General features: G+C 36.7%; 1 protein-coding gene and 1 long non-coding RNA gene across 9 annotated transcripts in view; one reads left to right on the top strand and one right to left on the bottom strand.

The window, feature by feature from the left end:
* Positions 1–13,306, bottom strand: part of LOC141491311 (uncharacterized) — a 32,797-nt gene extending 19,491 nt beyond the window's left edge. The window contains exons 1-3 of one of the 2 annotated variants that reach the window (XR_012469562.1): positions 13,258–13,306; positions 1,943–2,028; positions 1,372–1,489 (exon numbers count right to left, since the gene is read on the bottom strand). This is a non-coding gene — a long non-coding RNA (uncharacterized LOC141491311). Of the gene's footprint in view, positions 1–1,371; positions 1,490–1,942; positions 2,253–13,257 lie in introns of those variants that run through there. The other variant, XR_012469561.1, reaches the window with a different exon arrangement.
* Positions 2,209–26,365, top strand: part of C6H13orf46 (chromosome 6 C13orf46 homolog) — a 46,781-nt gene continuing 22,624 nt past the window's right edge. For 4 of the 7 annotated variants that reach the window (XR_012469558.1, XR_012469557.1, XR_012469559.1 and 1 more), the window contains exons 1-6: positions 2,211–2,558; positions 9,689–9,740; positions 20,590–20,794; positions 20,887–20,946; positions 23,079–23,129; positions 25,580–25,647. Coding sequence is in view for 3 of the 7 variants with exons in the window: in XM_074192118.1 (XP_074048219.1) it covers positions 2,375–2,558; positions 9,689–9,740; positions 20,590–20,794; positions 20,887–20,946; positions 23,079–23,129; positions 25,580–25,647 (620 nt within the window). In the remaining 4 variants the exon portion in view is untranslated. Of the gene's footprint in view, positions 2,559–9,688; positions 9,741–20,589; positions 20,795–20,886; positions 20,947–23,078; positions 23,130–25,579; positions 25,648–26,365 lie in introns of all 7 variants that reach the window. The other 3 variants (XM_074192119.1, XM_074192120.1, XR_012469560.1) reach the window with 2 other exon arrangements.

Here is a 26,365-nt window from a genome sequence, read left to right as displayed (position 1 = left end):
GAAGAAAATGGTCCAATATGTATAAGATTTTTTATAGCAGCTCTTTTCTGGTAGCAAGGAACTAGAGATTGAGGGGATGCCATTAGTTTGGGAATGAAGAGCAAATTGTTTTATGTGATTATGATGAAAAACTATTCTGCTATAAGAAATGATGAGCAGGATGCTCTCAGTAAAAACTGCAAAGACTTACATGAGCAGATGCAATGGGAAATGAATTATATACAAAATAACAACAGTATTGGAGGATGATCAGCTGTGAATGACTTAACTTTTCTCAGCAGGGTTGTGACCAAGATAATTCTGAATCCATTCATCCCCCAAAACAAAATGATGTCTGAATACAGATTTCTTTTTACCTTATTTTTCTTGAGCTTTCTTCTTTTGGGGAGTAGAGTGGCCTAAATCTACTTCCACAACAAGACTATTATGAAAATGTTTTGCATGCATGACTACACATTATATTAAATAACTTACTTTTTCAATGAGGAGTAATGAAGTTGGAAGAAGGGAAAAAATTCAGAACTCAGCATTAAAAATAAAAGTTAAAACTTGTTTTTATGTGTACCTTAGAATAAAATAAAATAATAAAAAATAATAGCTTGGAAAAATACTATATTGACTATGAGTCATGGAATACCACACTCAAAGTTGGAAAGCACAAGACAAAGGAAAAACACATGATAGGCATGATTAGATTGGAATGTATTACCACAAAACAGCTCAGGACAAGCAGCCTAAAGGCTATTGTCAAAGAGATTCATGAGACTGGAAGAAAAGGTAAACTGGTCAATCCAAGAACAATCCAAATGCTTTGTTGATATCCATGCAATATTGAGTTATCTAGAAGGGTCCTGGCACCTCTGTGAGCCCCTTCACAGACTTATGAGACACAAATTCACAGAGGATGAGAAGATGGGGATGGGGTGTGAATTACAGCTCTGGAGGGGGGTGTACCAACATCAAAGAAATCACAGATTCAGGGAATAATGGAAGAATAATTATTAAAAAGCAGAAAGGCAACTGTAGGTACATTTTCAGGATTATCAGTTATGACAACCATCAATTTCTTAACAAGCATTCATTAAGTTTTTAATATAAATCCTATGCATGTGTTGTGGCCTGGCGATACCAAATTAAAAAAAATACTGTCTTCAGTTATACTGTTATACAACCTGGGTTGCCATGGAGATGAGAGATGCTCAGGCAGATGTTATTCCGATTCCTGCCAGCCCATACCAGCCCTTGTTGGAACCATAAATAGACACTAAAGAAACCACCTCCCCCAAACCTTCAGAACCTTTGAGGTCATGATGTCAGCTACTCAAGGAGAAGGAACACAAAAAGAGGCAAGGATTGTCAGTGTTAACTCACCTCATTGTAGCCCTTAACTGATGGGCAAGACTGCCATGACAGTGAGGCAGAGAAAAAAAATTCTTGTTTCTTCTTATCCCCTCACTGGAGTTACATCTTCGTATCTGAAGAGCCACATCTAAGAGAGTGCAACAAAAAGTTATCTCCTCTTTTAAAAAAAATCATCAAGCTTTCCTGACTCAGCAGTCAATGAGGGAACATTTTAGCATTTCCATTTACAAGCCAATTAATTGATAAGACCACCCCAGGGTTCCCATGTAAATGGACTGGAACCAGGAAGGAAATAGCTGCATATACTCTGAGGGATAAGCCTGGATTAGCTTATTAACTTATATAAGTAAATATAACATATTTAATTATTCTAACATATTACAGATTATACTTATGACATATTATAAGGTAAATACAAAGCAATAGAGGACTAACAGGTAGGAAACTTTAGAAAAGTCTCATACAGGAGGTAGTCTCTGAGTTGAGTTTTGAAGGTAAGGATGTTAAAAAAAAATCACAGCTCTAGAGCTAGAAGGGACCTCCAGCTGCCTCATTCAACAGCCAATGAAGCTCGACTTACCCAAGTCACATAAGCATTAAGTTACCAGAGGTAGGATTGGAACCCAGGACTTCTGACTTCCACTGGACCACACTGTCAATTTTCAGCTTATATGAAGAGAACAGAAAAAGAATAGATGACACAATTATGGATAAATCTTCAAACTGGATAATTTATACACCTCTTGGATAATCTAGTGTAGGCTGTAAGGCCAGATCAACTTTTGACTTCAGTTCCTGTTTGAAGTGATGTCATAGAGGACACATGGCAACAAGTGAACCTTCCCCCCCCACACAAGTAACTCTCCTAAGGTCTACTTCCCTAGGGAGGGGACCCAGAGGAGAGATTTCTAAACCATGCTTCCAGTCTGAGGTTTATTTTTTTTCATAATCAACATTCCCTTTTTGGCTTTTCTTTCCCATGATTTAAAAGAGAGAGAAAGAGAAACAAATCATGGAGAAGGAGACAGTGCACAGGCGACACCGGCTCATGCCAGGGGTTCCATCCACTGGCATGGCCCCTGGGCTTCACAAAGTGGTTACTGAAGCATCTGAACTTCAGAGGAGAAAGAGTATTGGAGGCTTTCCCCCCAAGGGAGAATCTGTGGCTCCTATTGAGAAGCTGCTGCAGGAGTTAGGTGAGAGAGGGCCCTGAGACCTGAGACTTGCTTGGGGAAGAAGACTTTGGGGCCCCGATGCTCTAGGGATAAATAATGCAAAGAAAGTCAGACAGCTACTGTGCTTGAAGTCCTGTGTTACAGATGCTAGTGGGGGGAAGGGGGAAAAAGAAAACATGTAAATGGAAAAATTGACACTTTACAGAGGTAGCAGTAGGTCCCATTTGAGGAAGTATCAGCTGATCTCAAATTTAGAGTTTAAAGGTATCTTAGAGATAGATCGTCAATGTGGATCATTATGTTATAGATGAGGTAACTAAAGTCCCACTTCACTTGGCTGAAGTTAAGTGACTTATCCAGGTCTGCTTTTGGCTGTACCATACTACTGTCAGCAGTTACTCTGAAAGAATCAAGAAGAAAAAGAATGATAGTATTTAACAAAAATGCTTGAATGTCTCCAGAGACCAAATGGTGTCTTTGACTTACAAGCAACAAGTTGGGAGCTTATGCCATTGGAGGTGGCACAATAAGCACCACCGCTACTTCTCAAAGATGTTACAATTGAGCAATGAATGATTTTTCCAGTAGTTTCTGGGTTGTAATTATACTTGAAACAAGTATAGTTTTTAAGGCTTTAAAATGAACAGATCTGTACTTTCAAGACCCGAAGTTTAGAAATCTTTTCAAAGAAACGACACCATTTTATAGGTGGAGTATTTGTACACAAAGTTCCTATACATGTTTGTTTACACATGCATACACATACATGTATATAATTTATGCTTAACATACAAAACTAACTTAGAATATATGTATACATATATTTAATATATTTAAAACCATCTAGGATTTGTGTGAATAGAATACATTTTATATTGTAATATATATACATATTATACACTATAGATGAGATGTTAGTGAATTTTGAGGCCTCTCCATCTTTTCCTTTCCATCTAAGAATTTTGGAGTATTTTACTCAAATTTGAGGGTCAATAAATTTACAGGAAAATAGAGGTATAGAGATTCTTAACTGAGTGGCTTGTCAAAATTACACTGAGTTCATGGTATTTAGGCCCCCAAAGCCCTCCCTTCACCTGCCCAGAATCCCTAATTAACCCTGGAAAATTGAATTGCTGGAACAATCCCATAAGTGATTCTTAATAAAGAGTTAAAAATAAAATTTGAATAAATGAGAACTTTTGCTTGGACTTTTCAAACTGGCAACAAAATTGAGTGAGCAGAATTTAACTTTATCTTCCTTTGAACATTTTCATCTATTCTACTACTATATAAAAAGAAAGTACAAATGAATTAGGAGGTATAAAGTTCAAATAATAGTTTTTATTAGCATCTGTGTTCATTTTCATTAGGATCATAGATATAGAGTTTGAAAGAATCTCAGAAACAATCTAGTCCAGCTCTTTCATTTGTAATTGAGACCCAGAGTGGTAAAGAGGCTTTCCACAGATAGTAAATATCAGAGGCAAAATTTGAAACCAAATCTTGTGAATCCAGAACCACTAATCTTTTCACTGTCCCACATTCTTGAGAGTAAGTTAAGTGGTGCCATAGAGAAAGTCCTGGTCTTGGAACCAGAAAGATCTAAATTCAAATCCAGTCTTAGACCCTGAACTATGGCAAATTCTTAACATCCATTTATTTCAGTTTCCCTATCTCTAAATTGAGGATAGAATAACACCTGTATTACAAGAGTGTTGTGAGGATCAAATGGAATAATAACTTTAAAACCTTTCCCATAGATTTCAATGCAACGCAAGCTTTGTATTCCTTCCTTATTAGCTACACTTGGACTTCCCACTATCATATGAAAATTCTACAAAGAGTAAATTTGCTTTAATTCATTATAACTTTTAAAACTATACCACACATATTCACCTTCTGCAAAATCAATTTTATTGCTGACTTAAAAGGCATTGGAAGGACAAAAGATTGAAAAGCCATTCAGGTAATATGTGACTAGAAAAGAAAGGGAGCTGATCACAAAATGAGATTGAGAAGGAGGGAGGGAAGCAAGGACAGTTCAGGGACAGCTCAGGTGCTGAAGAGGAAGGAGCAAGAGTACACAAAATGCTGAAAAACTAAGAAAGCATTCTCCATTGCTTTGGGTTAGTCCTTTATAGGGACAAGGACAAGATTCACAGAGGATTGGATAGGTTAAGAGCTTTATTTGGGGGGAATGCCCACAGTAATGAGCTCAGACATCTCCTGACTTTCATGTGTGCCTTGAAAGGAAGGGAAGAGCTGGAAATATCATCAATGATATTTTCAATAATGATGCTCCATTGATAAAGAATTTTGGCTTTTGAAAAGATTAGGGATTGTTGTAGTGTGTAGGGAGCAACATTTGAATAATCTCTCTTACCTTTTTCTTTAAGCCATATTGGACATTGACAGAATAACAAAAAGATACAATCAAAATAACCTAAGAAGTACTCAAAGTATTTCCAAAAAATGGAATTATTAAGGCATCTGAATTATGTCTTCCTCTCAGTGAAGAAACTGCATTTAGTAGCATCTTACCAAGAGGACTAAACCTAGTATCTTGTCTCTAAGGGAGATAATGAGAGTATCCTGGGTCGATATGATTGCTATAATTACTTTGGCCCCAGAAAGGAGAGCGATGGGAAGAAATTGCAGAGGAATATATCAAGAGTTGTCCCCAAGTGGAACCAGTCTGGAAAGAGTGAGTTCCTTGGAATAGGAAGCATTCAAGCAAAGCCTAAAAGGACTGCAGATTTTATAGAAAGGATACTTGGGCCAGATGAAGAGCCCAGAGGAATGTGGGTTTGAATCTCAGCTCTACTATCTACTTCCTGTGTGATCTTGAGCAAATCCCCATCTCTTTGGACTCAGTTTTTCCTTATCTGTAAAAGAGGAAGTTTAGATAAACCCTTCCATCTCTAAGTCCTATAAACTCTTCTTGATTGAAGGCAGCTTGATGGTTTTGTCTTTGTCTAAAGTCATAGACCTTGTCTGCATCCTTGCCTGAGAAAAAACAAGTCAGAGGGAGAAGACAAGACTCCATCCCTTAGAAATAATGGCATATAGGGAAATAAAATGAAAACCAGCATTCCTTAATGTAAAGATAAGAATGTTGCTAAAGATAAAATATTTCTGTGAAGGTTTTCCATCTTTAATATTTCCTTTTGCCATTTGCTTAGCAGAACCAAGCCCCTCCCCTTTGGATCCTCCCTCTGTAGCCTGGTCCATAGAGAATTTTTGAAGGGTGCTCCAGGACAAAGAGGGCTTGAATTGGAGGTAGAGGGACCTGTGTTTAAATATTGTCTGCCAAGTATTAACTGGGTGACTTTGGATAAATCACTCAGTCTCTCTAGGCTTCAATTGCCTCAACTGCAAAATGAAAGGGCTAGATTAGACCACTGAGGTCCCTTCAACTTTTCATCTGTGATCTGCAAGAGGTATATATACCTTTTAGAAATACCATTTTCACCAGAGGTTTTGCTTTAGTGAAGAGAGATCCTTGTCTGCCCAGATGGCTCAGAAGAACTAAGCTGGTTTTCACAAATTTCATTAAATGAAAAAAAAAATCTCATTGAACAGATGTCCAAAGAAATTTCTGTCTTTGTTAACAGGGTTTCTATCCATCAGAAAACATTGCTTTGATATGGTATGTCTTTTTATTTTGGAAACAGGAGGAATCAGTGAGGAAGGAAGGATGCAGCAATTAGCAGAGGTAATTCTGGACAATAAAAGATATAAATGACTTCTCTAGGTGTCATTTTCTTCCCCAACCCAGGAGAATCAATACCCAGAGGGTTCATTTTTGTGTTTGTATGAACAGAGTTGAGAACAATGTCTTACATATAATAAATACTTAACAATCTGTTCATGTTTGCACACAGCGATGAATTAATGAATATAATGCAATGGTAGAACAGCATAGGAATGGAGGACTCAGGTGCTAGGAAAGGATGTAACTAGGATTTTTTTGCACCTGGTGCAAACTTTACCAGGGACAGCAATTCCAGGACACTAAAAGGCTACCACTGGTAGGGTGAGGCTGCCCCATTTGTCCAAAGAAAGCAGGTCACCTGGTAGTTTCTATTTTGCTCCATATTCTCTATCGAGAATACAATGAATTGCATAAGGTAACAAAGCTAAGAAAGTCAGAGTCTAGATTTGAACTCAGATCCTCCTGACTCTTTCAGGTCCTCCTGACTCCTCAGGTGACTCTTTCCTGAACTGGTGGTCTATCCATTGTGCCACACTTATATGGGAAGGGAACAAACTTTTATTATAATTATGATAAATATAATCATTAGAATTTGCATAGCACAAACTAAGTGATAGGTACTGTGTTAATCACCTTACAAATATCACCTCTAATACAGCAACCCTGGAATTTTGTTCTTTATTTTATAGTTAAGGAAATCGAGGCAGACAGAGATAAGATGACTTCTTGTGGCCACATTTGAATTCAAATCTTTTTGGTCTAGTGCTCTAACCATGGTGCTGCCTAGCTGCCTAGATGCTTCTTGGGCATCCCAGAAACCTGATTATTGAAGAAAGAGGGTGGGTAGTAGTTTAGCAGTAATCCTTGCAACAGACATATAAATGTTTGGAGAGGGTTGTGAGCACAGGCTTTCTTCCTGCCTCCAAAAAATGCTCAAAACATCATATTAGAGCTTCACATGAACCTTAGGGACCATCTAGTCTAATTCCATGTATATAAGAAGATACTGAAATTGCAGAGGGGACTGATTTACTTAAAGTCATAGAGGAAGGTTCATTCAATTTATGGAATTTGAGGCTTAGATGATGTATGGTGGTCAAGTCTGTTGATTTGGCAGGTCTAACTGACTGACTAATAAATCAGGCTGTTAGATCCAGAAGGGACCTAAGACATCTCCTTGGCTGATGACTTCCTTTTTTTATAGAAGACATAATAGAGCTTATATCATAGCAGAGATTGTAGCTCAAATTCCTGCAGTACCTTTCCCCTTCAGTTTAATGAAATTTATGAAGGTAGGTTCCTTTAGTGCAGTGATTCCTGATTTCATTATTTAACATTTATATAGCCTTTTCAGATGAAGGAACTGAGACTGAGAGAAGTCAAATAATTTCTCCAGAATCCCACAATTAAGTAGATGATGCAGAATTTGAACTTGAATTTATCTTCTTGGCAATAAATCCAGGGCTCTGTTCATTATGCCACCTAGTTAGTTCATGCCTGGATAAGCACCTGATCAGAGCCTTCAGATTGGCATAGCCTGGCACCAAGCTTTCATTTGCCCTACTGGAAAGTTAAGCAGGATAAAATTTCAGAGGAAAGAAAAGGTCTTGTTACTTGTTACAAGGTTTGAAACTAGAGAGGAAAGAATGTTCTTTCATTAGGGGCTGAGGTACTATTTATTTGTATAGCCTGACTTTGCTCTTCCTGAAGATCTCCTACTTCTACCATAAAGGGGAGATATTGCTTCCCAGTCCAGGGCAGGTGCCCAAAGGGCCCAGCAACTGTCTCTTTCTCCAAGGAGAAGATACTGCTTAGGCAACAAGAACAACTGCTGTTTGTACTGCGAAAACTAGTTGCTGGAAGCCAGGGTCAGGATTTCTTCCCTGCCTCCAGGTCAAGTCAGATTTCAGATCTCTTAGCTAGCCCTGGCTTGTTGCCTCTTTTCACCTCACACAAGAATTATTGTAGCTACTACCCCCAGGCCCCACTTAAATATATAACCTAAGATGATATGGATTAGTCTCTAGCCTATTCTACCTCCCCATTAATCCATCTCCACCTGCCACCTTCCTTGGAGGAATCAGAGATCTTAGGTTCAGATTCTGACATATGAAATTTTGTTTTTCACTTCCCTTATCAAAATCTAAGTTTACTCTTCTATAAAATGAAACTGAAGCTTAAATACTTTGGCCACAAAATGAAAAGATAGGATTCATTGGAAAAGACTTGGATGCTGGGAAAGATGAAAATTCAAAGGAAAAGGGAATGACAAAGGATGAGATGGTGTCATGGAAATAATGATATGAGCTTGGATAGACTTTGAGAGACAGTGGAGGATAGAAGGACTTGGCGTGCTAGGGACAAGTCCAAGGGTCACAGAATAGGGCATGCAACAACAAAAATTAGGGGAATGAAACTAAACATTCCCTAGTGTTCTAAGTCTATGATGCTTTTATATTATATGTATGTAACTTTTAAAGAATCTATATTGAATGGAGTAGTAGTAGTATTGGAGATGCAGGAACCTGTAACAAGGATAACACAAGCTAACAAAACAGTGATCCTGCTTGCTTGAAGGTTAGTTATTGAAAGCACTGAAATATTGTAAGAAATGAATAATAAAAATAAGAATTACTGTAAGATTTAAAGTGGAGAAAGAAGATTAAACTGTTCAAATTCAAAGGGTTTTTTCATTAGTAATACGTAATGAATGATTATTTAGAATAAGCAACATACCCGGTGTTCCATGGTACCAAGAACAACTATTAATCATTAAGATTCTGTAGTTTCTAAGCAGGGGTATTGTGAGACTCAAAAGAGATAATAAGTGTAAAGCACTTTGCAAATCTTAAAGCACTATTTAAATGTCAATTAAATTATTATTATTATTATCATTATTATTATTAAATTAATCTTCAGTCACTAGGTCTCCAGTTTGGTGATGATTCATTCATTGAATCTTGTACTGTACTCTTGCTGAGCCAAAGCTATTTTTAGAGAGATACTGGAACATGCTGTTAAATTAACAATAAGTTAGGTAGGTGTGGGTGGAAATGGGAGACAGCAAAGGCAGGCATACACTTCTAAATTTAATATGCATTAATATGCACTATTTATACTTAATTCTGGACAATCAATCAACAAAACAATAAACCACACCCACATTTTGCAGCCTATTCACCATTTTGTGAGATGAAAATGCTCATGTGGAAAATTTAAAGATTGACTTTAAAAGTCAATCTTCCCACCCCTGATTTTAAGTCTATGAATCAGAGCTTTGTAGATGATTTGATTCAGGAGTTGAGCTTGGGGTAATCAAAAATGAGCCTCTCTTAAAGGGTCTCTGATTCTAGGCTTTACATTCTTCTAGTTCCATGGCCTATTTACATTTAAAAGAATTAAGAACTTTACTGACAAGTAATATTTTTCTTTTAAGAAGGTGAAGATTTGGAAAAAGAGTCAAAAGGTGAAGCTGAGGATATTGGCTGGTAAGTAAACAATTAATTTTCCATTAATTTAACTAAAGGGGTGAGATAAATGATTATTTTTCTCTTGTATTTAATAACTAATCATTGTATTGGGTCCAAAGTTTTTCCCCTTTACCTCTTCATTCAGAAATCAACCAGTGTGAGAAATCTTTTTTCAAAGATTTACCTAGGTCAAGATCTTAGCAGACAGTAAAAGAAATTCTAAGTTTAGACTAATGGGGAATTCCTGATTATTGTGTTTACTCAGACAAGTCTGGAAAAATGTTGATTCTCCCTTTTGTCAGACAGGTGAAATGGAAATTGATAAATCTGTTTGACCAAGATTTGGTTGATCCAAACCCTGTATCCTAAGACTCTCATTATAATATAGACCAGTCTCTCATTGTAGTATTTATTTTCTAATTGTTAACCAATCAGAATTGATTGCCACCGTCAGGAACACCAAAAATATATGAACTATAAGCCCACCAATATATAAGGGGTCATAGGCCTAAGAGAGCGACAATCAAATGACAATTCTTTTATTAATAAATATCTTGGCATTATTAATAAAATGATTAAATTACTCAGAAATTATGTCTCTTGAATTTTTTTTAATTTCACAGGGAAATACTGGATTGTAAATTTGGAAAGAGCAAGAACCACCTCTTAAAACACAGCTTATGCCCAATACATATGTGTTGTTGAAAGAGGATTATTCATTCATTTAACAGTCATTTATAGACTGCTATGTGCAGAGGTTGGAAATCCTTTCCCATGTGGTGCTTATAATCTACAGAAAGAGATTAGAGAGAGTTCTGAAACAAAAATACAATATAAGGCCTAAGGAGAATTACCTGATCAGAAGGAGGAGATGGGCAGTTAAGCTGGGTTTTTATAACCAAGTAGTTTTAGTGCTAGAAGTGACCTTAATGATCACTTAGTCCAGTCTCTTCATTTTATAGAAAAACACCCAAAGATTGGAGAGTTAATAGTTGAAGATCATATAAGTAAAATAATGGCAGAACTGGAATTCAGTTTGGGTCCTCTTGGGCCAAATCCAATGATATTTCTTCTTTACCATGCTACCTCTCTGGAAGGATGGGTAAGAATTTGAGGGTCAAAGAAGAAAATAGAAGGAATTTTCTGGTAATTGAAGGGAGGGGGACTTGTGGGGATAAATAGTTGGATACAGGTAAGTGGGTCATGATCTAGATCTGGGACCCTAAATAATCATATATTTGACCTAAATTGAAGATCATTTGAATAATTTAAAGACCGTATAGAGCATTTTAGAATGCTGTGAGAATAATTACTGTGATGATAAGATTTTGTATAAAAGAGTAGTCATGGAAATTAGTTTGTCTAGTTTTTTCTCTTTTCTCTATGCCTATTATCCCTACACTATAATAAATGTTCAGTCATTTTATTTGTACTATCTAGTTGGGTAAAAATGGAAGTTTTAGACTTTTGGATCTAGATCATTTTGCTATCAGACTCTTCCTTGTGGCAAACATTTGTACATCTCTTTTATTTTTATTATTTATTTGTTTGTTTATTTATTTTGTCAAGGCAATAGGGTTAAGTGTCATACAGCTAGGCAATTTTAAGTCTCTGAAGTCACATTTGAACTCAGGGCCCTGGCCAATGCCCTATCCACTGCACTATCTAGCTGCCCCATCTCTTTTATTTTTAAAAAACATTTAAAATATATAATTGGTATCTTTTAATATTATCTTCATTTCTAAATATATTCCTGCTGCCTGTTCTACCTAGAAAGCCAAAAAGAGCAGAACCAAACAACATGTCAATTAAATCTGGGAACATAAATAATCCATGTTCCACACTCATACTCCCATCATTCCCTCTCTCCCACAACTCTGCAACAAAGGGGAGATGTGTTTTCTCAGGGGAGATGCATTTTCTCATCTTTCTCTCAGGTCAAGTTTACTTCTTATTTTTACATGGTGATCAATTTAGGCTCATACTACTTTCATTGTTCTTTCTATTAACATTTTGTAGCTTTTTGCATTATATTGTGTTCCTGGTTCTTCTCACTCTACTTTGCAACAGTTCATGTAAGTCTTCCCTTGCCTCTTGAAGATATATTGTTTCATATGAAAAAGAGGCATCATCTTAGGTAATAGAAGTTTCATTTTGATTCTTCCTTTGTTCTGACTTAGAGGGAGACAAAATACTGTGTATGTGAATGAAGAACAAAGGGGTGTCAGGAAAAGGGAGAGCCTAGGCACAGAAGGAATTACTAACTGGCTTCTTTAATCCTTGATTATGAGCAAAGCACAAATAACATCCATTGTTTCATTATAAGAAATAAATTACAACAGAATTAAATGTATTTCCCATTAATCTAGAGAGCTAGATCTGGTGAGAACTTGTTCCATCAATGCTATTTAATGCCTTAGAGAGATGTTTTGGGACACTGAGCAATAGGTAGTGAATTCTAGGTACAGCTGACTTTGAAGCCTACCACTATATGCAAATGTGTATATATATTTGTATACAAACACACATGTACACACATGTGTATATCAATGTTGATCCTGGGAGTTTGGAAGCAAATTGATCCTTGCCATTTTCTTCTCAAAATAACACGCTTAGAATTTTCCAGATTCTATTTTCCAAGTCTAATGAACAATTAAATGATTTTACATTATTCTAGATAGTGAAACAAAGATTGAGAGAGCTCCTTACTTGTTCATGAAGAACTCAATTAGATCATGGGTTAAAGAAGTCCTAGGAATTAGAGACCTGAAGTGGACCCCAGAGATTTAATAGGCAATTTCTATTATGTTCCTTATGAGTTTATGTAAATGTTGCTCTCCACTTGCTGCACAATTTAATTGAAAGAATTCTTTCCCACCAAGACCAATCACTCCAATTGCCTAAATGTGCAGAGGTGGAAGGGGATCAAGGTGAAAATAAGAATATCAAATCTCTGCCTCTCATGGTGCTTGATCATGGACAGGATTTTGACAAAGGATAAAGGTTAAAAAAAAGGTTAAAAAAAAGACTTTGGACTTCTATGATGTTTCCTTACAGGCAACTACTTTCATTATTTGTTCTTTTGTTATTCAGTACAATTAATTCTTCATGATCTCATTTGGAGTTTTCTTGGCAAAGATAATGGACTGGTTTATCATTTCCTTCTTCCACTCATTTTACAGATGAGGAAACCAAGGCAAGCAAGGTGATTTGCCCAAGGTCACACACTAAATAAATGTCTGAGGTAAAATCTGAACTCACATTTTTCTGTTTCCATGCTTCTAGTGCTCTATCCACTGTATCACCTCTTTGCCCATTTCCATTATATCTAACTGATGATACTAAATCTAAACTCAACCTTGGTGAAGGGACCAGCCTCAGAGTGATAAAGACAGATGAAACAATATCCCAGTTAAGGGCACAAATAGGCAATGTTTGAATAATTCAAACAACAATTTGGCCAGCCATGAAGTTTGATAACAAAAAGAAAACTTGCATTAAGGTGGGAATATGAGGAGTACTTGAATTGTCTTACCTTATTCTTTGGGCTCCAGCCTCCTTTGTACTTCATTTAGAGACCAGACCCTCATATTAATAATAGCTCAGAACTTGCCTAATGTAGTGGATAGAGAACTGGCTTCCTAATTTGAAGTCTTGGGTTCAAGCCAATTAATCCAGGAAACCTTCTAAAACTAGATAGTATGGAGGAACTTCCTACGCTGATGAAATCACAGGGTCTAGTGGTTTGTGTTTGGGCTTCTTTTTTTTTTTTTTTTTTTTGAGGCAACTGGGGTTAAGTGATCTGGCCAGGGTTACACAGTACAGGTCTGAAGACAAATTTGAACTCAGTAACGTCAAGGTCAGTGCTCTAATCACTGTGTCACTAGTATTTTTTTAAGGTTCATGTCTGTATAGGACTTTGAATTCTGCAAAACAGTTTACATGAATTATTTCATTGGATCTTTATATCAGTCAATCAATAATCATTTATAAAGAAAGGCAAAAATCAATTCTATTTTCAAGGATTTCAAATTCTAATGGGGGAGACAGTGGCACAGTGACTAGAGTGCCAGACCTAGAGTCAGGAATGCATACTTTCTTGAGTTCAAATCCAGCCTCAGACACTTGCAAACTGTGTCACTTTGCCCTCTTTGTCTCAGTTTCCTCAACCATAAAATGAGCTGGAGAAGGAAATGGTAAACCACTTCAGTATCTTTGCTCAAAGGGGGTCACTTGCCTGTAAAATGACTCAACAGAATAAATGAAGAGAAATAAAGTGTAAAATGATTGCAAAGATGGAAAGGAATCAGCTTGTGAAGTACTTTAAATGCTAAATGTATTTTATATATGATTTTGGAGATAATTGAGATAATAGGTAGCCACTGAAGTTTATTGAGAATGGATGAGAAGAAGGAAAGTGACATGATCAGACCGGCATTTTAGGAAAATCACTTTGATAGATGATAGGAGTGTGTTTTTGGTGATGGGAAAGATGTGAAACAGAGACATAATTAGGAGGCTAAGACAATAACTATTGGAGGCAGGATGAGTGGAAAAGGCTTATTCAAGAAATGGTGTGAAGATAAAAACAAAGATTTATTCATGGATTTGTTATGTGCAGTGTATAAAAAAGAATGACAGTGTAGTTAAAAACCTGAGTGACTAGGAGGAGATGGTTCCATATAGTGAATAGAGCCCCCACCCTGGAGTCAGGAGGACCTGAGTTCAAATACTTAAAAATTACCTAACTGTGTGACCTTGGGCAAGTCACTTAACCCCATTGCCTTGCAAAAACTAAAAAAAGATGGGTGAAAGGGAGGGTAGAATCAAAATGACAGAGTAGAAGAAAGCAAAGTAGCTGAAGTCCAGTCTACAATTCCTCCTAATAGATCTATAAAATTTAGCAGAACAAATCCAAAAGTCATGGTAATTTTCTTGTCTCAACTAGATGGGCATAGGCAATAAAGAAGTTTGCAGACACCAGGAATATATTTGGGGCATGAGCTCTTGGACTTTTGGAGCACTCTGGTGTCTATCACAAAAAGGAGGTCCCAGATCCAAACCAGAGCATTGCAATGGGGATCAGTTGTTAACTTAGTTATTGCTCCCCAGTTGTAGGATGTAGATCTAGAGCAGAGTGAGAAAGACATAGTATTACAAATAGCAATGTCATTGCCTTCTCCAGGTAGGGAGAGGCTGGGCCTTTGGAGCAAGGAGATTATTCAAAAGTCAGAGTAGCAGCAGGGCACCACTTCCAGCAACTAACCCAATCTAGAAATAACTAAAGTAGGAAACCGAGATCAAAGGAGAGCCTATAATTTTGCTACTATGAACCAGCAGATGGCTTAGAGGGGTCAGGGTTAGAACTCTTTGCTTGCACAAATTCAAAGCCTGGTTAGAAATGCACAGAGCTCAGACAAGGGGAAAACAATCAGGTTGTCCCCTGGACCAGACACCTTGGGTGCTCTCAAAGATTTCAGGTTTTTGGATTGTCTGGGAGAACAATATTCAATAATCCTAAAAAAGTAGCAACAACAGCTTCCCTCCAGACATGCATAGAGCCTAGTTTGGATAACAGATCCAAAGTCAGAAAGTAGGCTGGAAGAATGGGCAAACACAAAAAAAACCCCTAATAAGTGAGGTAGTAGAAACTCAAGACACAAACTCAGAAGAAGAGAATGAATCTCAAATACTCTCAATCTTTGCCTCAGAGGAAAACATAGCTTGGGTGCAAATTCAATTTGAATTCCTAAAAGAGATAAAGCAAGAATTAAAAATAGTTTTTTACAACTGGATTGAGAGAACCTGTAGGAAAATTGGAAAATAAATAATTATCTATGCAAGTAAGATTTAAAAAGAGAATTAACAGTTTGCTAAAAGAAGTGTAAAATTTTGCCCAAGCAACAAACTCACAGAAAATCAGAATGGACCCAATAGGCTTTCATGAGGCAACAAGAAAAAAGTAAAACAAAGTCAAAAGACTGTAAAAATGGAAGAAAATAAAAAGTAGTTCTTGGGAAAAGCAAAGACCCAGAAAACATCAAGGAGAAAAAAAATTTAAGAATCATTGGACTCTCTGAACAACATGATCAAAATAAGAGGCTAAACTTCCTAGTTTAAGAAATTAAAAGATATTTGCCTAGATCTTTTGAAACCCAAGGGCAAAGGGGGAGCTAGGTGGTACAGTGGATAGAGCACTAGCCCTGGAGTAAGGAGATCCTGAGTTCAAACCTGACCTTAGACACTTAATAATTACCTTGGGCAAATCACTTAATTTTATTGCCTAGCAAAACACACACATACACCCCCCACACACACACATATACACACACAGAAAAAAAAAGAACCTGAGGACAAAAGAGAAAGCATCCACCAGCCATCCCCCCCCAAAAAAAAACCTAGAATGACAATTCATTTTTTTTTTTGGTGTGTGTGTGGAGGGTGGTTCAAGGCAATGGGGTTAAGTGACCTGCCCAAGATCACACAGTGACCTTGTGTAATTATTAAGTATCTGAGGCTAGATTTGTTTTCAGGTTCTTCTGACTCCAGGGATGGTGATCTTTCTACTGTACCACCTAGCTGTCCCTAAAATGACAATTCCTCTGGACATCATAGCCAAAATCTAGTTCCAGGTCAAAAGCAGCCATAAAGAAAGAATTAAAGTACTGAGGAACCATTGTCAGGACCATACACAATCACAAAGTATAAAGCAGTAAAAACCTTGGAATACTAAATACAGAAGCAAAGGATAAAAGGCTTATAGTTAAGAATAACTTATCAAGAAAAACTTGAGTATAAATCTGGGGTGGAGTTGGAGGAAAGAAGAACTTTTAGTGAAATAGAGAATTTCCAAGCATTTTTGACAAAAAGACTAAAGCTACAGAAAAACTCAAATACAAGACTAAAAAGAGGTGTAAAAAGATACGAATGAGGAGAGACTAAACAATTTCAATTACTTACATTCAAATATGAAGAAGATGACACATGTGTCCCCTCTGAGACCCATCATCTTTGGGGACAAAGTTCCTAGGCAAGGCCTAGGAGGGGTTCTATTATGTCTGATCTTAATAAAAGAATGAAAAGAGAAAGGAAGAGTAAATTGATGGGGAGGGAAGATAGATGAAGAAGGGGATGACAGACTCTTAAGGATGTGCTTCACTCTCCTGAAAGTGGCAAAGGATGAGAATCTGAGGAAGTTAGGGAATGACTTAAATTAGAGAATGGCTGAACAAATTATGGTAACATAAATGTGATAAAATACTATTGTGTTGCACTCTTTTATCAGTGTAACAGTCAACCAATATTCCAGAGGACTAATAATGAAGCCCATTTCCTGAAAGAGAGGTGAAGGACTCAGAATGCTAGATGGGATGATTTTTTTTTGTACAAGACCAATGTAGAAATTAGTTTTGATTTTAATTCTCTTGTGTTCTCAATAATCAGGGTTGGCATTGAGGTAGAGGGGGGGAATAAGAAGGTAGATCTGACTGATTAAAACAAAATAATTTTTTAAATGGTAATAGTGAAATTTGACAAAGGGAGGGATTTAGAGATAAAGATAATGAGTTCTCTCTTGGACATGATGAATTTAAAATGTATAAAAGATATCCAGTTCAAGATGTCCTAAAGGCAATAGGTGATGCAAGAGTCTAGGGTTGGATAAATCTGTATGGAATAAACAATCTGTATGGAGATGATAATTTATTTCAAAAAAACTGATGAGATTACTAAACCAGATAGTATAGAGGAGAATGCTCAGTGAGGAACTAGCAAAGGGAGGGTTAGACATATAGGAAAGAGCAAGGCCACCAAAATCTAGAATGGAGAGTTTTTGAGAAAGAGGGTAATCAACAGGGTCAAAGTTTACAGAAAATACAATGAGGAGAAAGACTGAGAAAAAGTATTGAATGTGGAAATTCAAAGATCATTGGTGATTTTGGAGAGAGCAATTTCACTTGAATGATGAGGCTGAAAGCTGGATTGTTGAAAATTTAGAAACCAGAGAGAGGAGAGAAAATGGATTCATTGATTGTTGATAACTTTCTCAAATTTATTTATTTTAACTTATTTAAAACAATGGGATTAAATGACTTGCCCAAGGTCACACAGCTAGGCAATTATTAAGTGTCTGAAGTAGGATTTAAACTCAGGTCCTCCTTACTCCAGGGCTGGTGCTCTATCCACTGAGCCACCTAGCTGACCTTCTCAAATTTATCTGTGCAGAGGAAAGGGGATGATAGGTGTCATGAGGGTGTTTTTTTTTTAAATATGGGGGACATTGGCATGTTTGTAGGAAGTAGATAGGGAAAGAATGAAGATTAGAAAGAGTAAAGGGATCAATCTAATGGAGAAAGCTAGAGGGAAGGGGAATACAAAAAGAAAAAGAGCTACTTTTTCCTAGAAAGCAGAAATGAAGGAGGAGATAGTAGATGAAGTATAAAGATGAGAAAAAGGGAAGAAGAGGAGGGGGTTTTTAGCAAATAGTTTTAATTTTTTTTAGTGAAGCATGAATGAGAGGACTAAAAGGTTTGGAATAGCTGCTTCCTAAGTGTCCAGGAAGACGGGTTATGGAAATGTAGAAGGCTTGCATGATTGCAGTGAGGGTCCAGGTGAGATTATGTAATGCATATTTGCAAATCTGAGAAATGACAAACAGGATGATTTCAGAAAAACCTGGAAAGACTTTTCATGAACTAATGTAAAGTGAACGGGATCAGGAGAACATTCTACACAGTAGCAGTGATCATTATATGATTAATTGTGAATTCTTAGTTATTCTCAGCAATAGAATGATCCAAGACAATTCCAAAGGACTAATGATGAAGCATTCTATCCAACTCTAGAAAAAGAATTGTTTGAATATAGACTGAAGCATGCTATTTTTCACTTTCTTTCATTTTTTTATTCAAATTGTCTTGTCTAAAATAACTTAATATGGAAATGTTTTACATGGTTGCATATGTATAATCTATATCTGAATTTTAGTCTCTCAGGAAGGAGGGAGGGCTAGAATTTGGAACTCAAATCTTTGAAAAAAAGCAAACATTTAAAAATTGTTTTAAAATATAATTGAGGAACAATAGAAACATAGAAAAAAATAAAATTTTAAATATGATCCAGATAGCACAGTTTCATGACTTTCTGAAGTTCTGCTCAACAGCAAATGAATAGGATTGAAGGTAGAAAATAATATAAGGTAGATGGGCAAGCTAGCTGATTCAATGGACTTGGAATCAGGAAGACTCATCTACTGGTCTCAAAACACTTAATAGCTGTATGACCTTGGGCAAGTCATATAACCCTATTTGTCTCAGTTTTTTAATCTATAAAATGAACTGGTAAAGGAAATGGCAAACTGCTCCAGGATCGTTGTCAAGAAATCCCCAAATGGGGTCACAGAAAGTCTGACATGATTGAAATGACTCAACAATAGGTATTATCATACCTATTTAATAGATAAGAAAAGTATCTAAGTGATTTGTTCAGGGTAGTACAGCTAGTAAATTTCTGAGATAGGACTTCTTCCCAGTCTTTCTTATTCCAGGTCCAACACCTTCCACTTCACCACACTGCCTTTCAGGGGAGACCTTCTTTATTTAGCTAGGTCACTTTAGCATAATACATACACTATTACTACTCAGCCAATAAATAATAGCCTTCTCTGGTCATTAATGATGGGTTGGGAAGGGACCACAAATCATTTCCTCCATTTTACTTCTTGTTCTTGGATACAGTGAACCAAATGGAGCAAAGGGAAGTGTATTCTTTCCAGTTAAAAAGGAAATAATATCAGACACTCAATCTAAACTCATGGATTCACATCGCTCCATTCAGAATCCATTGGGGAGGAGGGGTGGCTAGGTGGCACAGTGGATAAAGCACCGGCCCTGGAGTCCAGAGTATCTGAGTTCAAATCCGGCCTAGAACACTTAATAATTACCTAGCCGTGTGGCCTTGGGCAAGTCACTTAACCCCACTGCCTTGCAAAAAACAAAAACAAAAACAGAATCCATTGGGATTCTGGTGCCTTATTCAACCAGATATCAAAACTAAGACTGTCTTGGTCAGAAAATTAGCTACAACTAACCTTCCACTGTACACTATTAACAATAATGATAGCTAGCACTTATCTCCTAGGGGCTAAGCATTGTGCCAAATGCTTTACAAATATTTTTCCATTTGATCTTTATAATAATCCTGGGAAGAGGTAAATACTATCTTAGGTGAAGTTTAAACTCAGCTCTATTTTGAGAGCACCCTACCTACTATATACCTACATATCTCAAAGACAGAAGAAGGTTCCTTTACAAAGGGGAAATTAGGGCTATAATTCTTGCCTACCAGTAAGGAGATTTTTCAACCAACCAAGTGGTTCTACCTATTCCAGAAAAAATAAGTCAAGGAAAGTCATCCCTGTCAGAAATAGGAAGCAAAGTGAATTTATTTGTTTTTAAAAATTTTTTTTTACATTTTTCATTTATTCTTAAAGATAGTTTTAATTATTCATTTTTTTAGTTTTTTTTTACAAGGCAAATGGGGTTAAGTGGCTTGCCCAAGGCCATATAACTACGTAATTATTAAGTGTCTGAGATCAGATTTGAACCCAGGTACTCCTGACTCCAAGGCCGGTGCTTTATCCACTACGCCACCTAGCTGCCCCTAGAATTGTCTTTGATCACTGTTTTGCTGAAAGGAGCTGTGTCTATCATACTTGATCATTACCCGATTGTTTCTGTTAAGGTGCACATCTGGTTATGCTCATTTCATTCAGCATCAGTTCCTATAAGTCAGAGTGAATTTCTTGATAGTCATTGTGCTTCCAAACACTATTGAATGATCCATACTCTATATTTCTCTTCTCCTTTAGCCAGATAATTCTAGAGGATGACCAGGATCAGGGTGACCTAAAAAGAGTGGATCAAGACAAAGACAAAGTTAAAGATAAAGAAAAGGTGGAGCAAGAATTTGAAAAGAAAGAAGAAGAGAATCAAATTAAGACAGACCAGGATGAAGAAAAGAGACACACAGAGAAAGAAAATTGTGTACTTGAATTACATACTACACAGATACTGGTCAGAAAGTGTTTGAGAATGAAATCACTTTGACATTTATGGTTAGCATTCTACTCTCATATTCAGACAATGACCCTTCTTTCTATCTACAGGAAAATGAACTAGTATCATTAAAACTGGATGATCTTCTGGAGACTGAGAAAAATCTTGCTGTGAGTATCTTGGAGTATCAGCATATACCTTGGATTACCCACCTTTTGACACTCATACTATTGATACAGGATTTGCCCCTCTTTTTTTCCAGTCTTCCATATCCTTGATACTATCTTTTATTCTTCTGATGCATGTTATGTAGTTGGTAATATCCTTTCCTTGTCATATTTATCCTCAGTAATGTCTTTTTGTCAATTTTACACACATTACAATTAGTAAAACATCTTAATTTCATGCTTGGTCATTCATCTTTCCATTTATTTCAACATTGTTTGGATATCATGTTCAATGATCACCCATGTATCATATTACAGGGTGATTGATAAGGTGTCAGTGATTAGGTATTAGTGATTAAGTGTCATAATCTGGTGAAAATTTCACAAGGCAGTTTATAAAGAAGTGGAAATGTTTTATTACAGCTTCTAGAAGGTCCAACTTTATGAAAGGCAAATGATAATGATACAAGGGCTTCTAGGAAGAACCAAGGAATGACTCAAAATGTTTCACTAAATCTGAAATGGTATCCAAGACACTATCTTCATAAGGTCATTTCTTTGAGACCATGAATGACACTCAGTTGGGGCAGGGGAACTCAGTAGAGATTACCAGGCAGTAGTTCTTAATTTCCTAATCTTTTACCCCTGTGTACCCCTGCTACTCCTCTTAAAATGAAAATGACTTAGATTCATCAGAACATATGATTTAGAACTGAGAGGGACCTTAGAGGTCATTTTGTCCAAAGCTCTCATTTTACAGAGGAGAAAACAGGTCCAAAAGTGTTAAAGGATACCTCAGAGAATACTGCTAATTAAGTAGCCATTGTACTACAAGTACTACAGTCATTTCACTTTTGTCCCGCTCTTCATGACTATTTGAGGCTTTCTTGGTGAGGTGAACAAAAAGTCTAAGAGACAGTTTCTGGGTAATTAATAATCAATTTATTGACTAGGCTAGCTGTCAATCAATAAATTAATGGACAGTAGTTTCTCTTCATAATGAAAGACCCCAAGAACCTTGAAATATTTTTTTGAAAGAGAATGCCCTTTCAAATCAATCCTGATTAGTAGAGATTTAATGAGGAGTCTTATGACTTCTGCAGAGAATGTGGTTTGATCATGAGGTTTAGCCACATCCAACAATCTGGAGAGGGGAATCTATCTCCATCCAGACCTCCATGGCTGATTTTCCCCTTCCTGAGAAGGGTCACCCTAAACTCTAATGGAAGGGTACAAAAACAGAGACTCCTTTCCCCAACATAAACATTTACTCAATCTGGAGTTGGTTTATACTATAGTATATATACCATATACTATACTATATAACAGGTCTCCCAGTTGGGGGGGGGGGTTCCACCAAGATTGAGGAGGATGGTTTTTTTTTAGGGTTTTTTGTAAGGCAAATGGGGTTAAGTGGCTTGCCTAAGGCCACACAGCTAGGTAATTATTAAGTGTCTGAGGCCAGATTTGAACCCAGGTACTCCTGATTCCAAGGCCAGTGCTTTATCCACTGTGCCACCTAGCCGCCTGAGGAGGATGTTTCTTGAGGAATAGAAGAAATCTCATCAATCAGTTATGTCTTTTAAGATTTAATTAGGGCTGGGCTTTAATGAAGAAATAAAAAGAGAAAAGCCTGGGTCACATATTAATAATTAATTATTAATAAAAATAGTATGATGATAATAATAATGGAGTGGTTTGCCATTTCCTCCTCTAACTTATTTTACAGATGAGGAAACTGATTCAAACAGGGTTAAGTGACTGTCCCAGGGTCACATAGCTAGTAAGTGTCTGAGTCTGGATTTGAACTCAGATCTTTGTGAAACTAGATCCTATTCATTGCACCAAGTACCAAAAGAAGAGAGTCTTTAAAAAGAAGAAAAGGGAGAAAGGGAAAGGAAGGATAAGAAGAGTACCTCAGGGTAGAGGCATTGAAAGACAATTTTTTATAAGTTAGAGTGTTGCAGTCTGGACTTTGTGCAAGGAGTCAATTCCCTGAAGTTCTTCCCACAAGGGACAGCAATAGCAAGTGGGATGGGATGATGCCACCCCTCTGATAATATTTCCCTCCTTTCAACTTAACACCCTGGCTATTCACTCTTAAATATTCATGTTTCTTGGATTTCTTTTTACAGAAACCACCTGTTGCCTTTGTAGAGATTGATTTGGAAGAGCATGTTGAGGAGGTAAAACATGCACATACTCACACACACATATACAAACACATATGCACATGCATGTATACACATACACTCACACATATACCACATGGGTCATCTCACCTGGGAAGGCGAAGCTATTGTGCTTTGAAAGTTATATCCATCCATATTTTTCTTGCTTAGCTAAGTATCATAGATTATTAGAATGAGAAAGGGCCTTGAGAGGTCATTATCACATGGAAGAAATCTTCTCTTATAAAAGTACTGGAGAGAGAAGTACTAGAGAGAGAAAGACCTGAATTCAAATCCTGTCCTTAGATTGTTTTACTGGCTGTGTGATCTTGGGCAAGTCATTCAATTGTTTTATGCCTCAGTTTCTTCATCTGTAAATTGAGAGAATATTGAACTACTCAACCTTTGAGGTCCCTTGCAATCTTGGTCTATGATCCCTGTCTTGAGCTGATCCAACACTTTCTGAAAACTTCCAGGTCAAGGAACATATACACTATAAAGTAGCCCATTGCATTGTTAGACATCCCTACTCACTAGAGTTCTTCCTTATGATGAACTAGAATTTGCTTCTCTGAGATAAAGTCTTTGGAAATGCCAGACACTTTCCTCAGTGGTGAAGATAATCAAACAAGACAGGTCCTAGTTTGCATAGAGTCAAAATTTGACAGCAAGAATCTCTATTTTCTTTTGACCCTCACACATTTGCTAGTATATGTCTTTGAAGTCAGAGGACCTGCATTCAAATCTTGCCCATCTCTGATGTTTATTACCCATGTCACCTAGAACAAATCACTTAATATACCTGGACCTCCATTTTTCTTTTTCTTTTTTTTAAATAAGAGGCTAGAACTTTTGAGTTTCCTTCCTGTGAGTCTAGATTTAAAGATCTTGGAAAGAACCATCCCTTCCTCAAACTTCCTCACTTGCCCATTATCTCAGATAACACATTTATTCATTGGTTACAAACATTTCAGCGCATCACCCAAGTGACTTTGTACTAATCTATTGAACCACAGATCTGCCCTCAATAGTGAAGCCAGGGACTAGTTTTTCTGATCATCATAAAGACAAGGAATAGTGAGTTCTAGTCTAAACTATACCATAAGGTATTTATAGATATTGCTTTGACTCAATTTTACCATCTGTAAGTGGTCTGTACAGAATGATGTCTACAATTCCATTTACCTCTAATATTGCATGATTCAACTAAGAACCTATAAGAACAAGGATGGTATTGTCACACTCATAGAGTTGAGAGGGACTTTCAGGGTTTTTTCCCCAAACTCAATCTAAAATGAGAGGGACTTTACATTTCACAGAGGAAGACACAGAGAAGAGAGGGTAAGTGACTTTCCTATGACTGCGCAATAATTAAAAGAATCAGGATATGAATTCAGCTGCTCTGGACTCAAACTGCATTTGTCTTTTCCTTAGTACCATGCTCATATTTTCCATTCCATAAAACCTTTCCATTCTTAAAACAGAGGAAGCTAAATAAATATTACTTGATTGGTACTTGGTATTCATGAAATGGAGACCATAAATTACAATCCATCTATGATTTAAGTTTAAATAATTAATTTTTACAAGCACACTCTTATCTCTCCCTCTTACTATTCCATATTGAATAGTATAAAAAACAAAAATGAAACAAAAAATCCTCACAACAAACATATATAACAACAAAACAAATTTCTACAGTGACCATGTTTATAAAGGTATGTATGACTCATTCTGGATCACCTCTCTGGCAAGTGCTACCTTTTAATTTTTATTTTAGGAAATTAAGGTTCAAAAGTTAAATGATGCGCACACAGTCACACAGATAGGAAACACCAAAGGCACAAATGGAATTCAAGTTCTGTGACTCTTAAGGTCACAGTTTTTATTGGATTGACCACACTGCTTCCAATGTGACACTTAACATCATGCCTAGGGAGAGGGGTATTTGGAAGAAGGGGTATTCATATGACTTCATTGTGGTGTGGTAGATAGAGGGGCAATTCCAAGAGTCACAAAGGTTTGGTTTAAATTCTGAGTCTTCACATTCTGTGGCCCAAGATAATATATTTAACTTCATAGTTCCTAAATTTCTTCATCTGAAAAATACAGAGGTTGGATTAGATGACATTTGTCCTCTAAAATAGCTTCCAGTTGTAAGTCCCTGAGCCTATGACCCCCTGAACTTGTTGGTACGTGGGAAGATAGTAAAAAATGTCTTTTTCTCTAGCCCTTAAGTGATTTTGTATTGGTGGTGCAGGTGACAGTGGTGATCATACCCTTAACTGTGCTGTCCTGATCCCCATTCCCTTCCCATCCCCCACCCCTGAGTCCAGAGGGCTTGAATCATATTAAAAGGTGGTACTTGAATCATATTAAAAGGTACTACCTGTTGGCTGTCACTAATTTCCTATCTCACTCTTTTTTCCTCTTTGTGTTTACAAAATGTATCTTTTATTACTCAGAAAATTGAAAATAATTTAACAGAAGTGAAATCATTCAAGGCTGAAGCAGGAGATACATCTGAAGATGAGTAAGTATTGCTCTTCTATATTTTTTTGCTTCAGGGAAAATGTTATTGAGAGAAGCTTCTTTTCATCCTTGTGGGGCTTCAGAGAAGAGGGTAGAGACTTCATACTCTATAATTAGAGAATGGATTGAGTGTATGGGGAAGAGTTTTCAAGAGACTATAAAGTCTAGGAATAGAGAACAAGGAAACATTGCCAGTCTCTTTTGATTTTTTTTCCTCCAAGACACAAATGGTTGGTACCTTCTTCATTTTTGCTAAGGGTTAGCACTGGGTCTGGAGTAAGGTAGACCTCCTGAGTTCAAATCCAACCTCAAGACATTTACTAGCTGTGTGAGCCTGGATAAGTTACTCAGTTTTCTCATTTGTAAAATAGAGATGATAATAGCTCTTATTTCCCAGGTTTGTTAGGATAATAATTATAAAGTTCTTAATACGGTGTCTTGCATATATAAATGCTAGTTATAATTATTATTATTATTTCTGGTTCCCTTACTCTTAAGAGAGTGCCTTGGAGAGGGAGTTGGGATGGGAAAAAGATGGCTAAATGTCCCTTACACATTATCCTTTCCTTTGTACCTCCTTGAAAATAATATATGAATAAATGAATGAATGAATCAATCAAAAAATAGACTAAGAACTTAGTATGTACCAAATATTGGCCTATGTAAAAAGGAATAAAAGAGAAAATTGATATGTCTCTGGTCTCAGCATGATATCCTAT

The sequence above is a fragment of the Macrotis lagotis genome, chromosome 6 (genome assembly GCF_037893015.1).
Source record: "Macrotis lagotis isolate mMagLag1 chromosome 6, bilby.v1.9.chrom.fasta, whole genome shotgun sequence".
NCBI lineage: Eukaryota > Metazoa > Chordata > Mammalia > Peramelemorphia > Peramelidae > Macrotis > Macrotis lagotis.
This window is presented reverse-complemented; position numbering and strand designations above follow the sequence as displayed.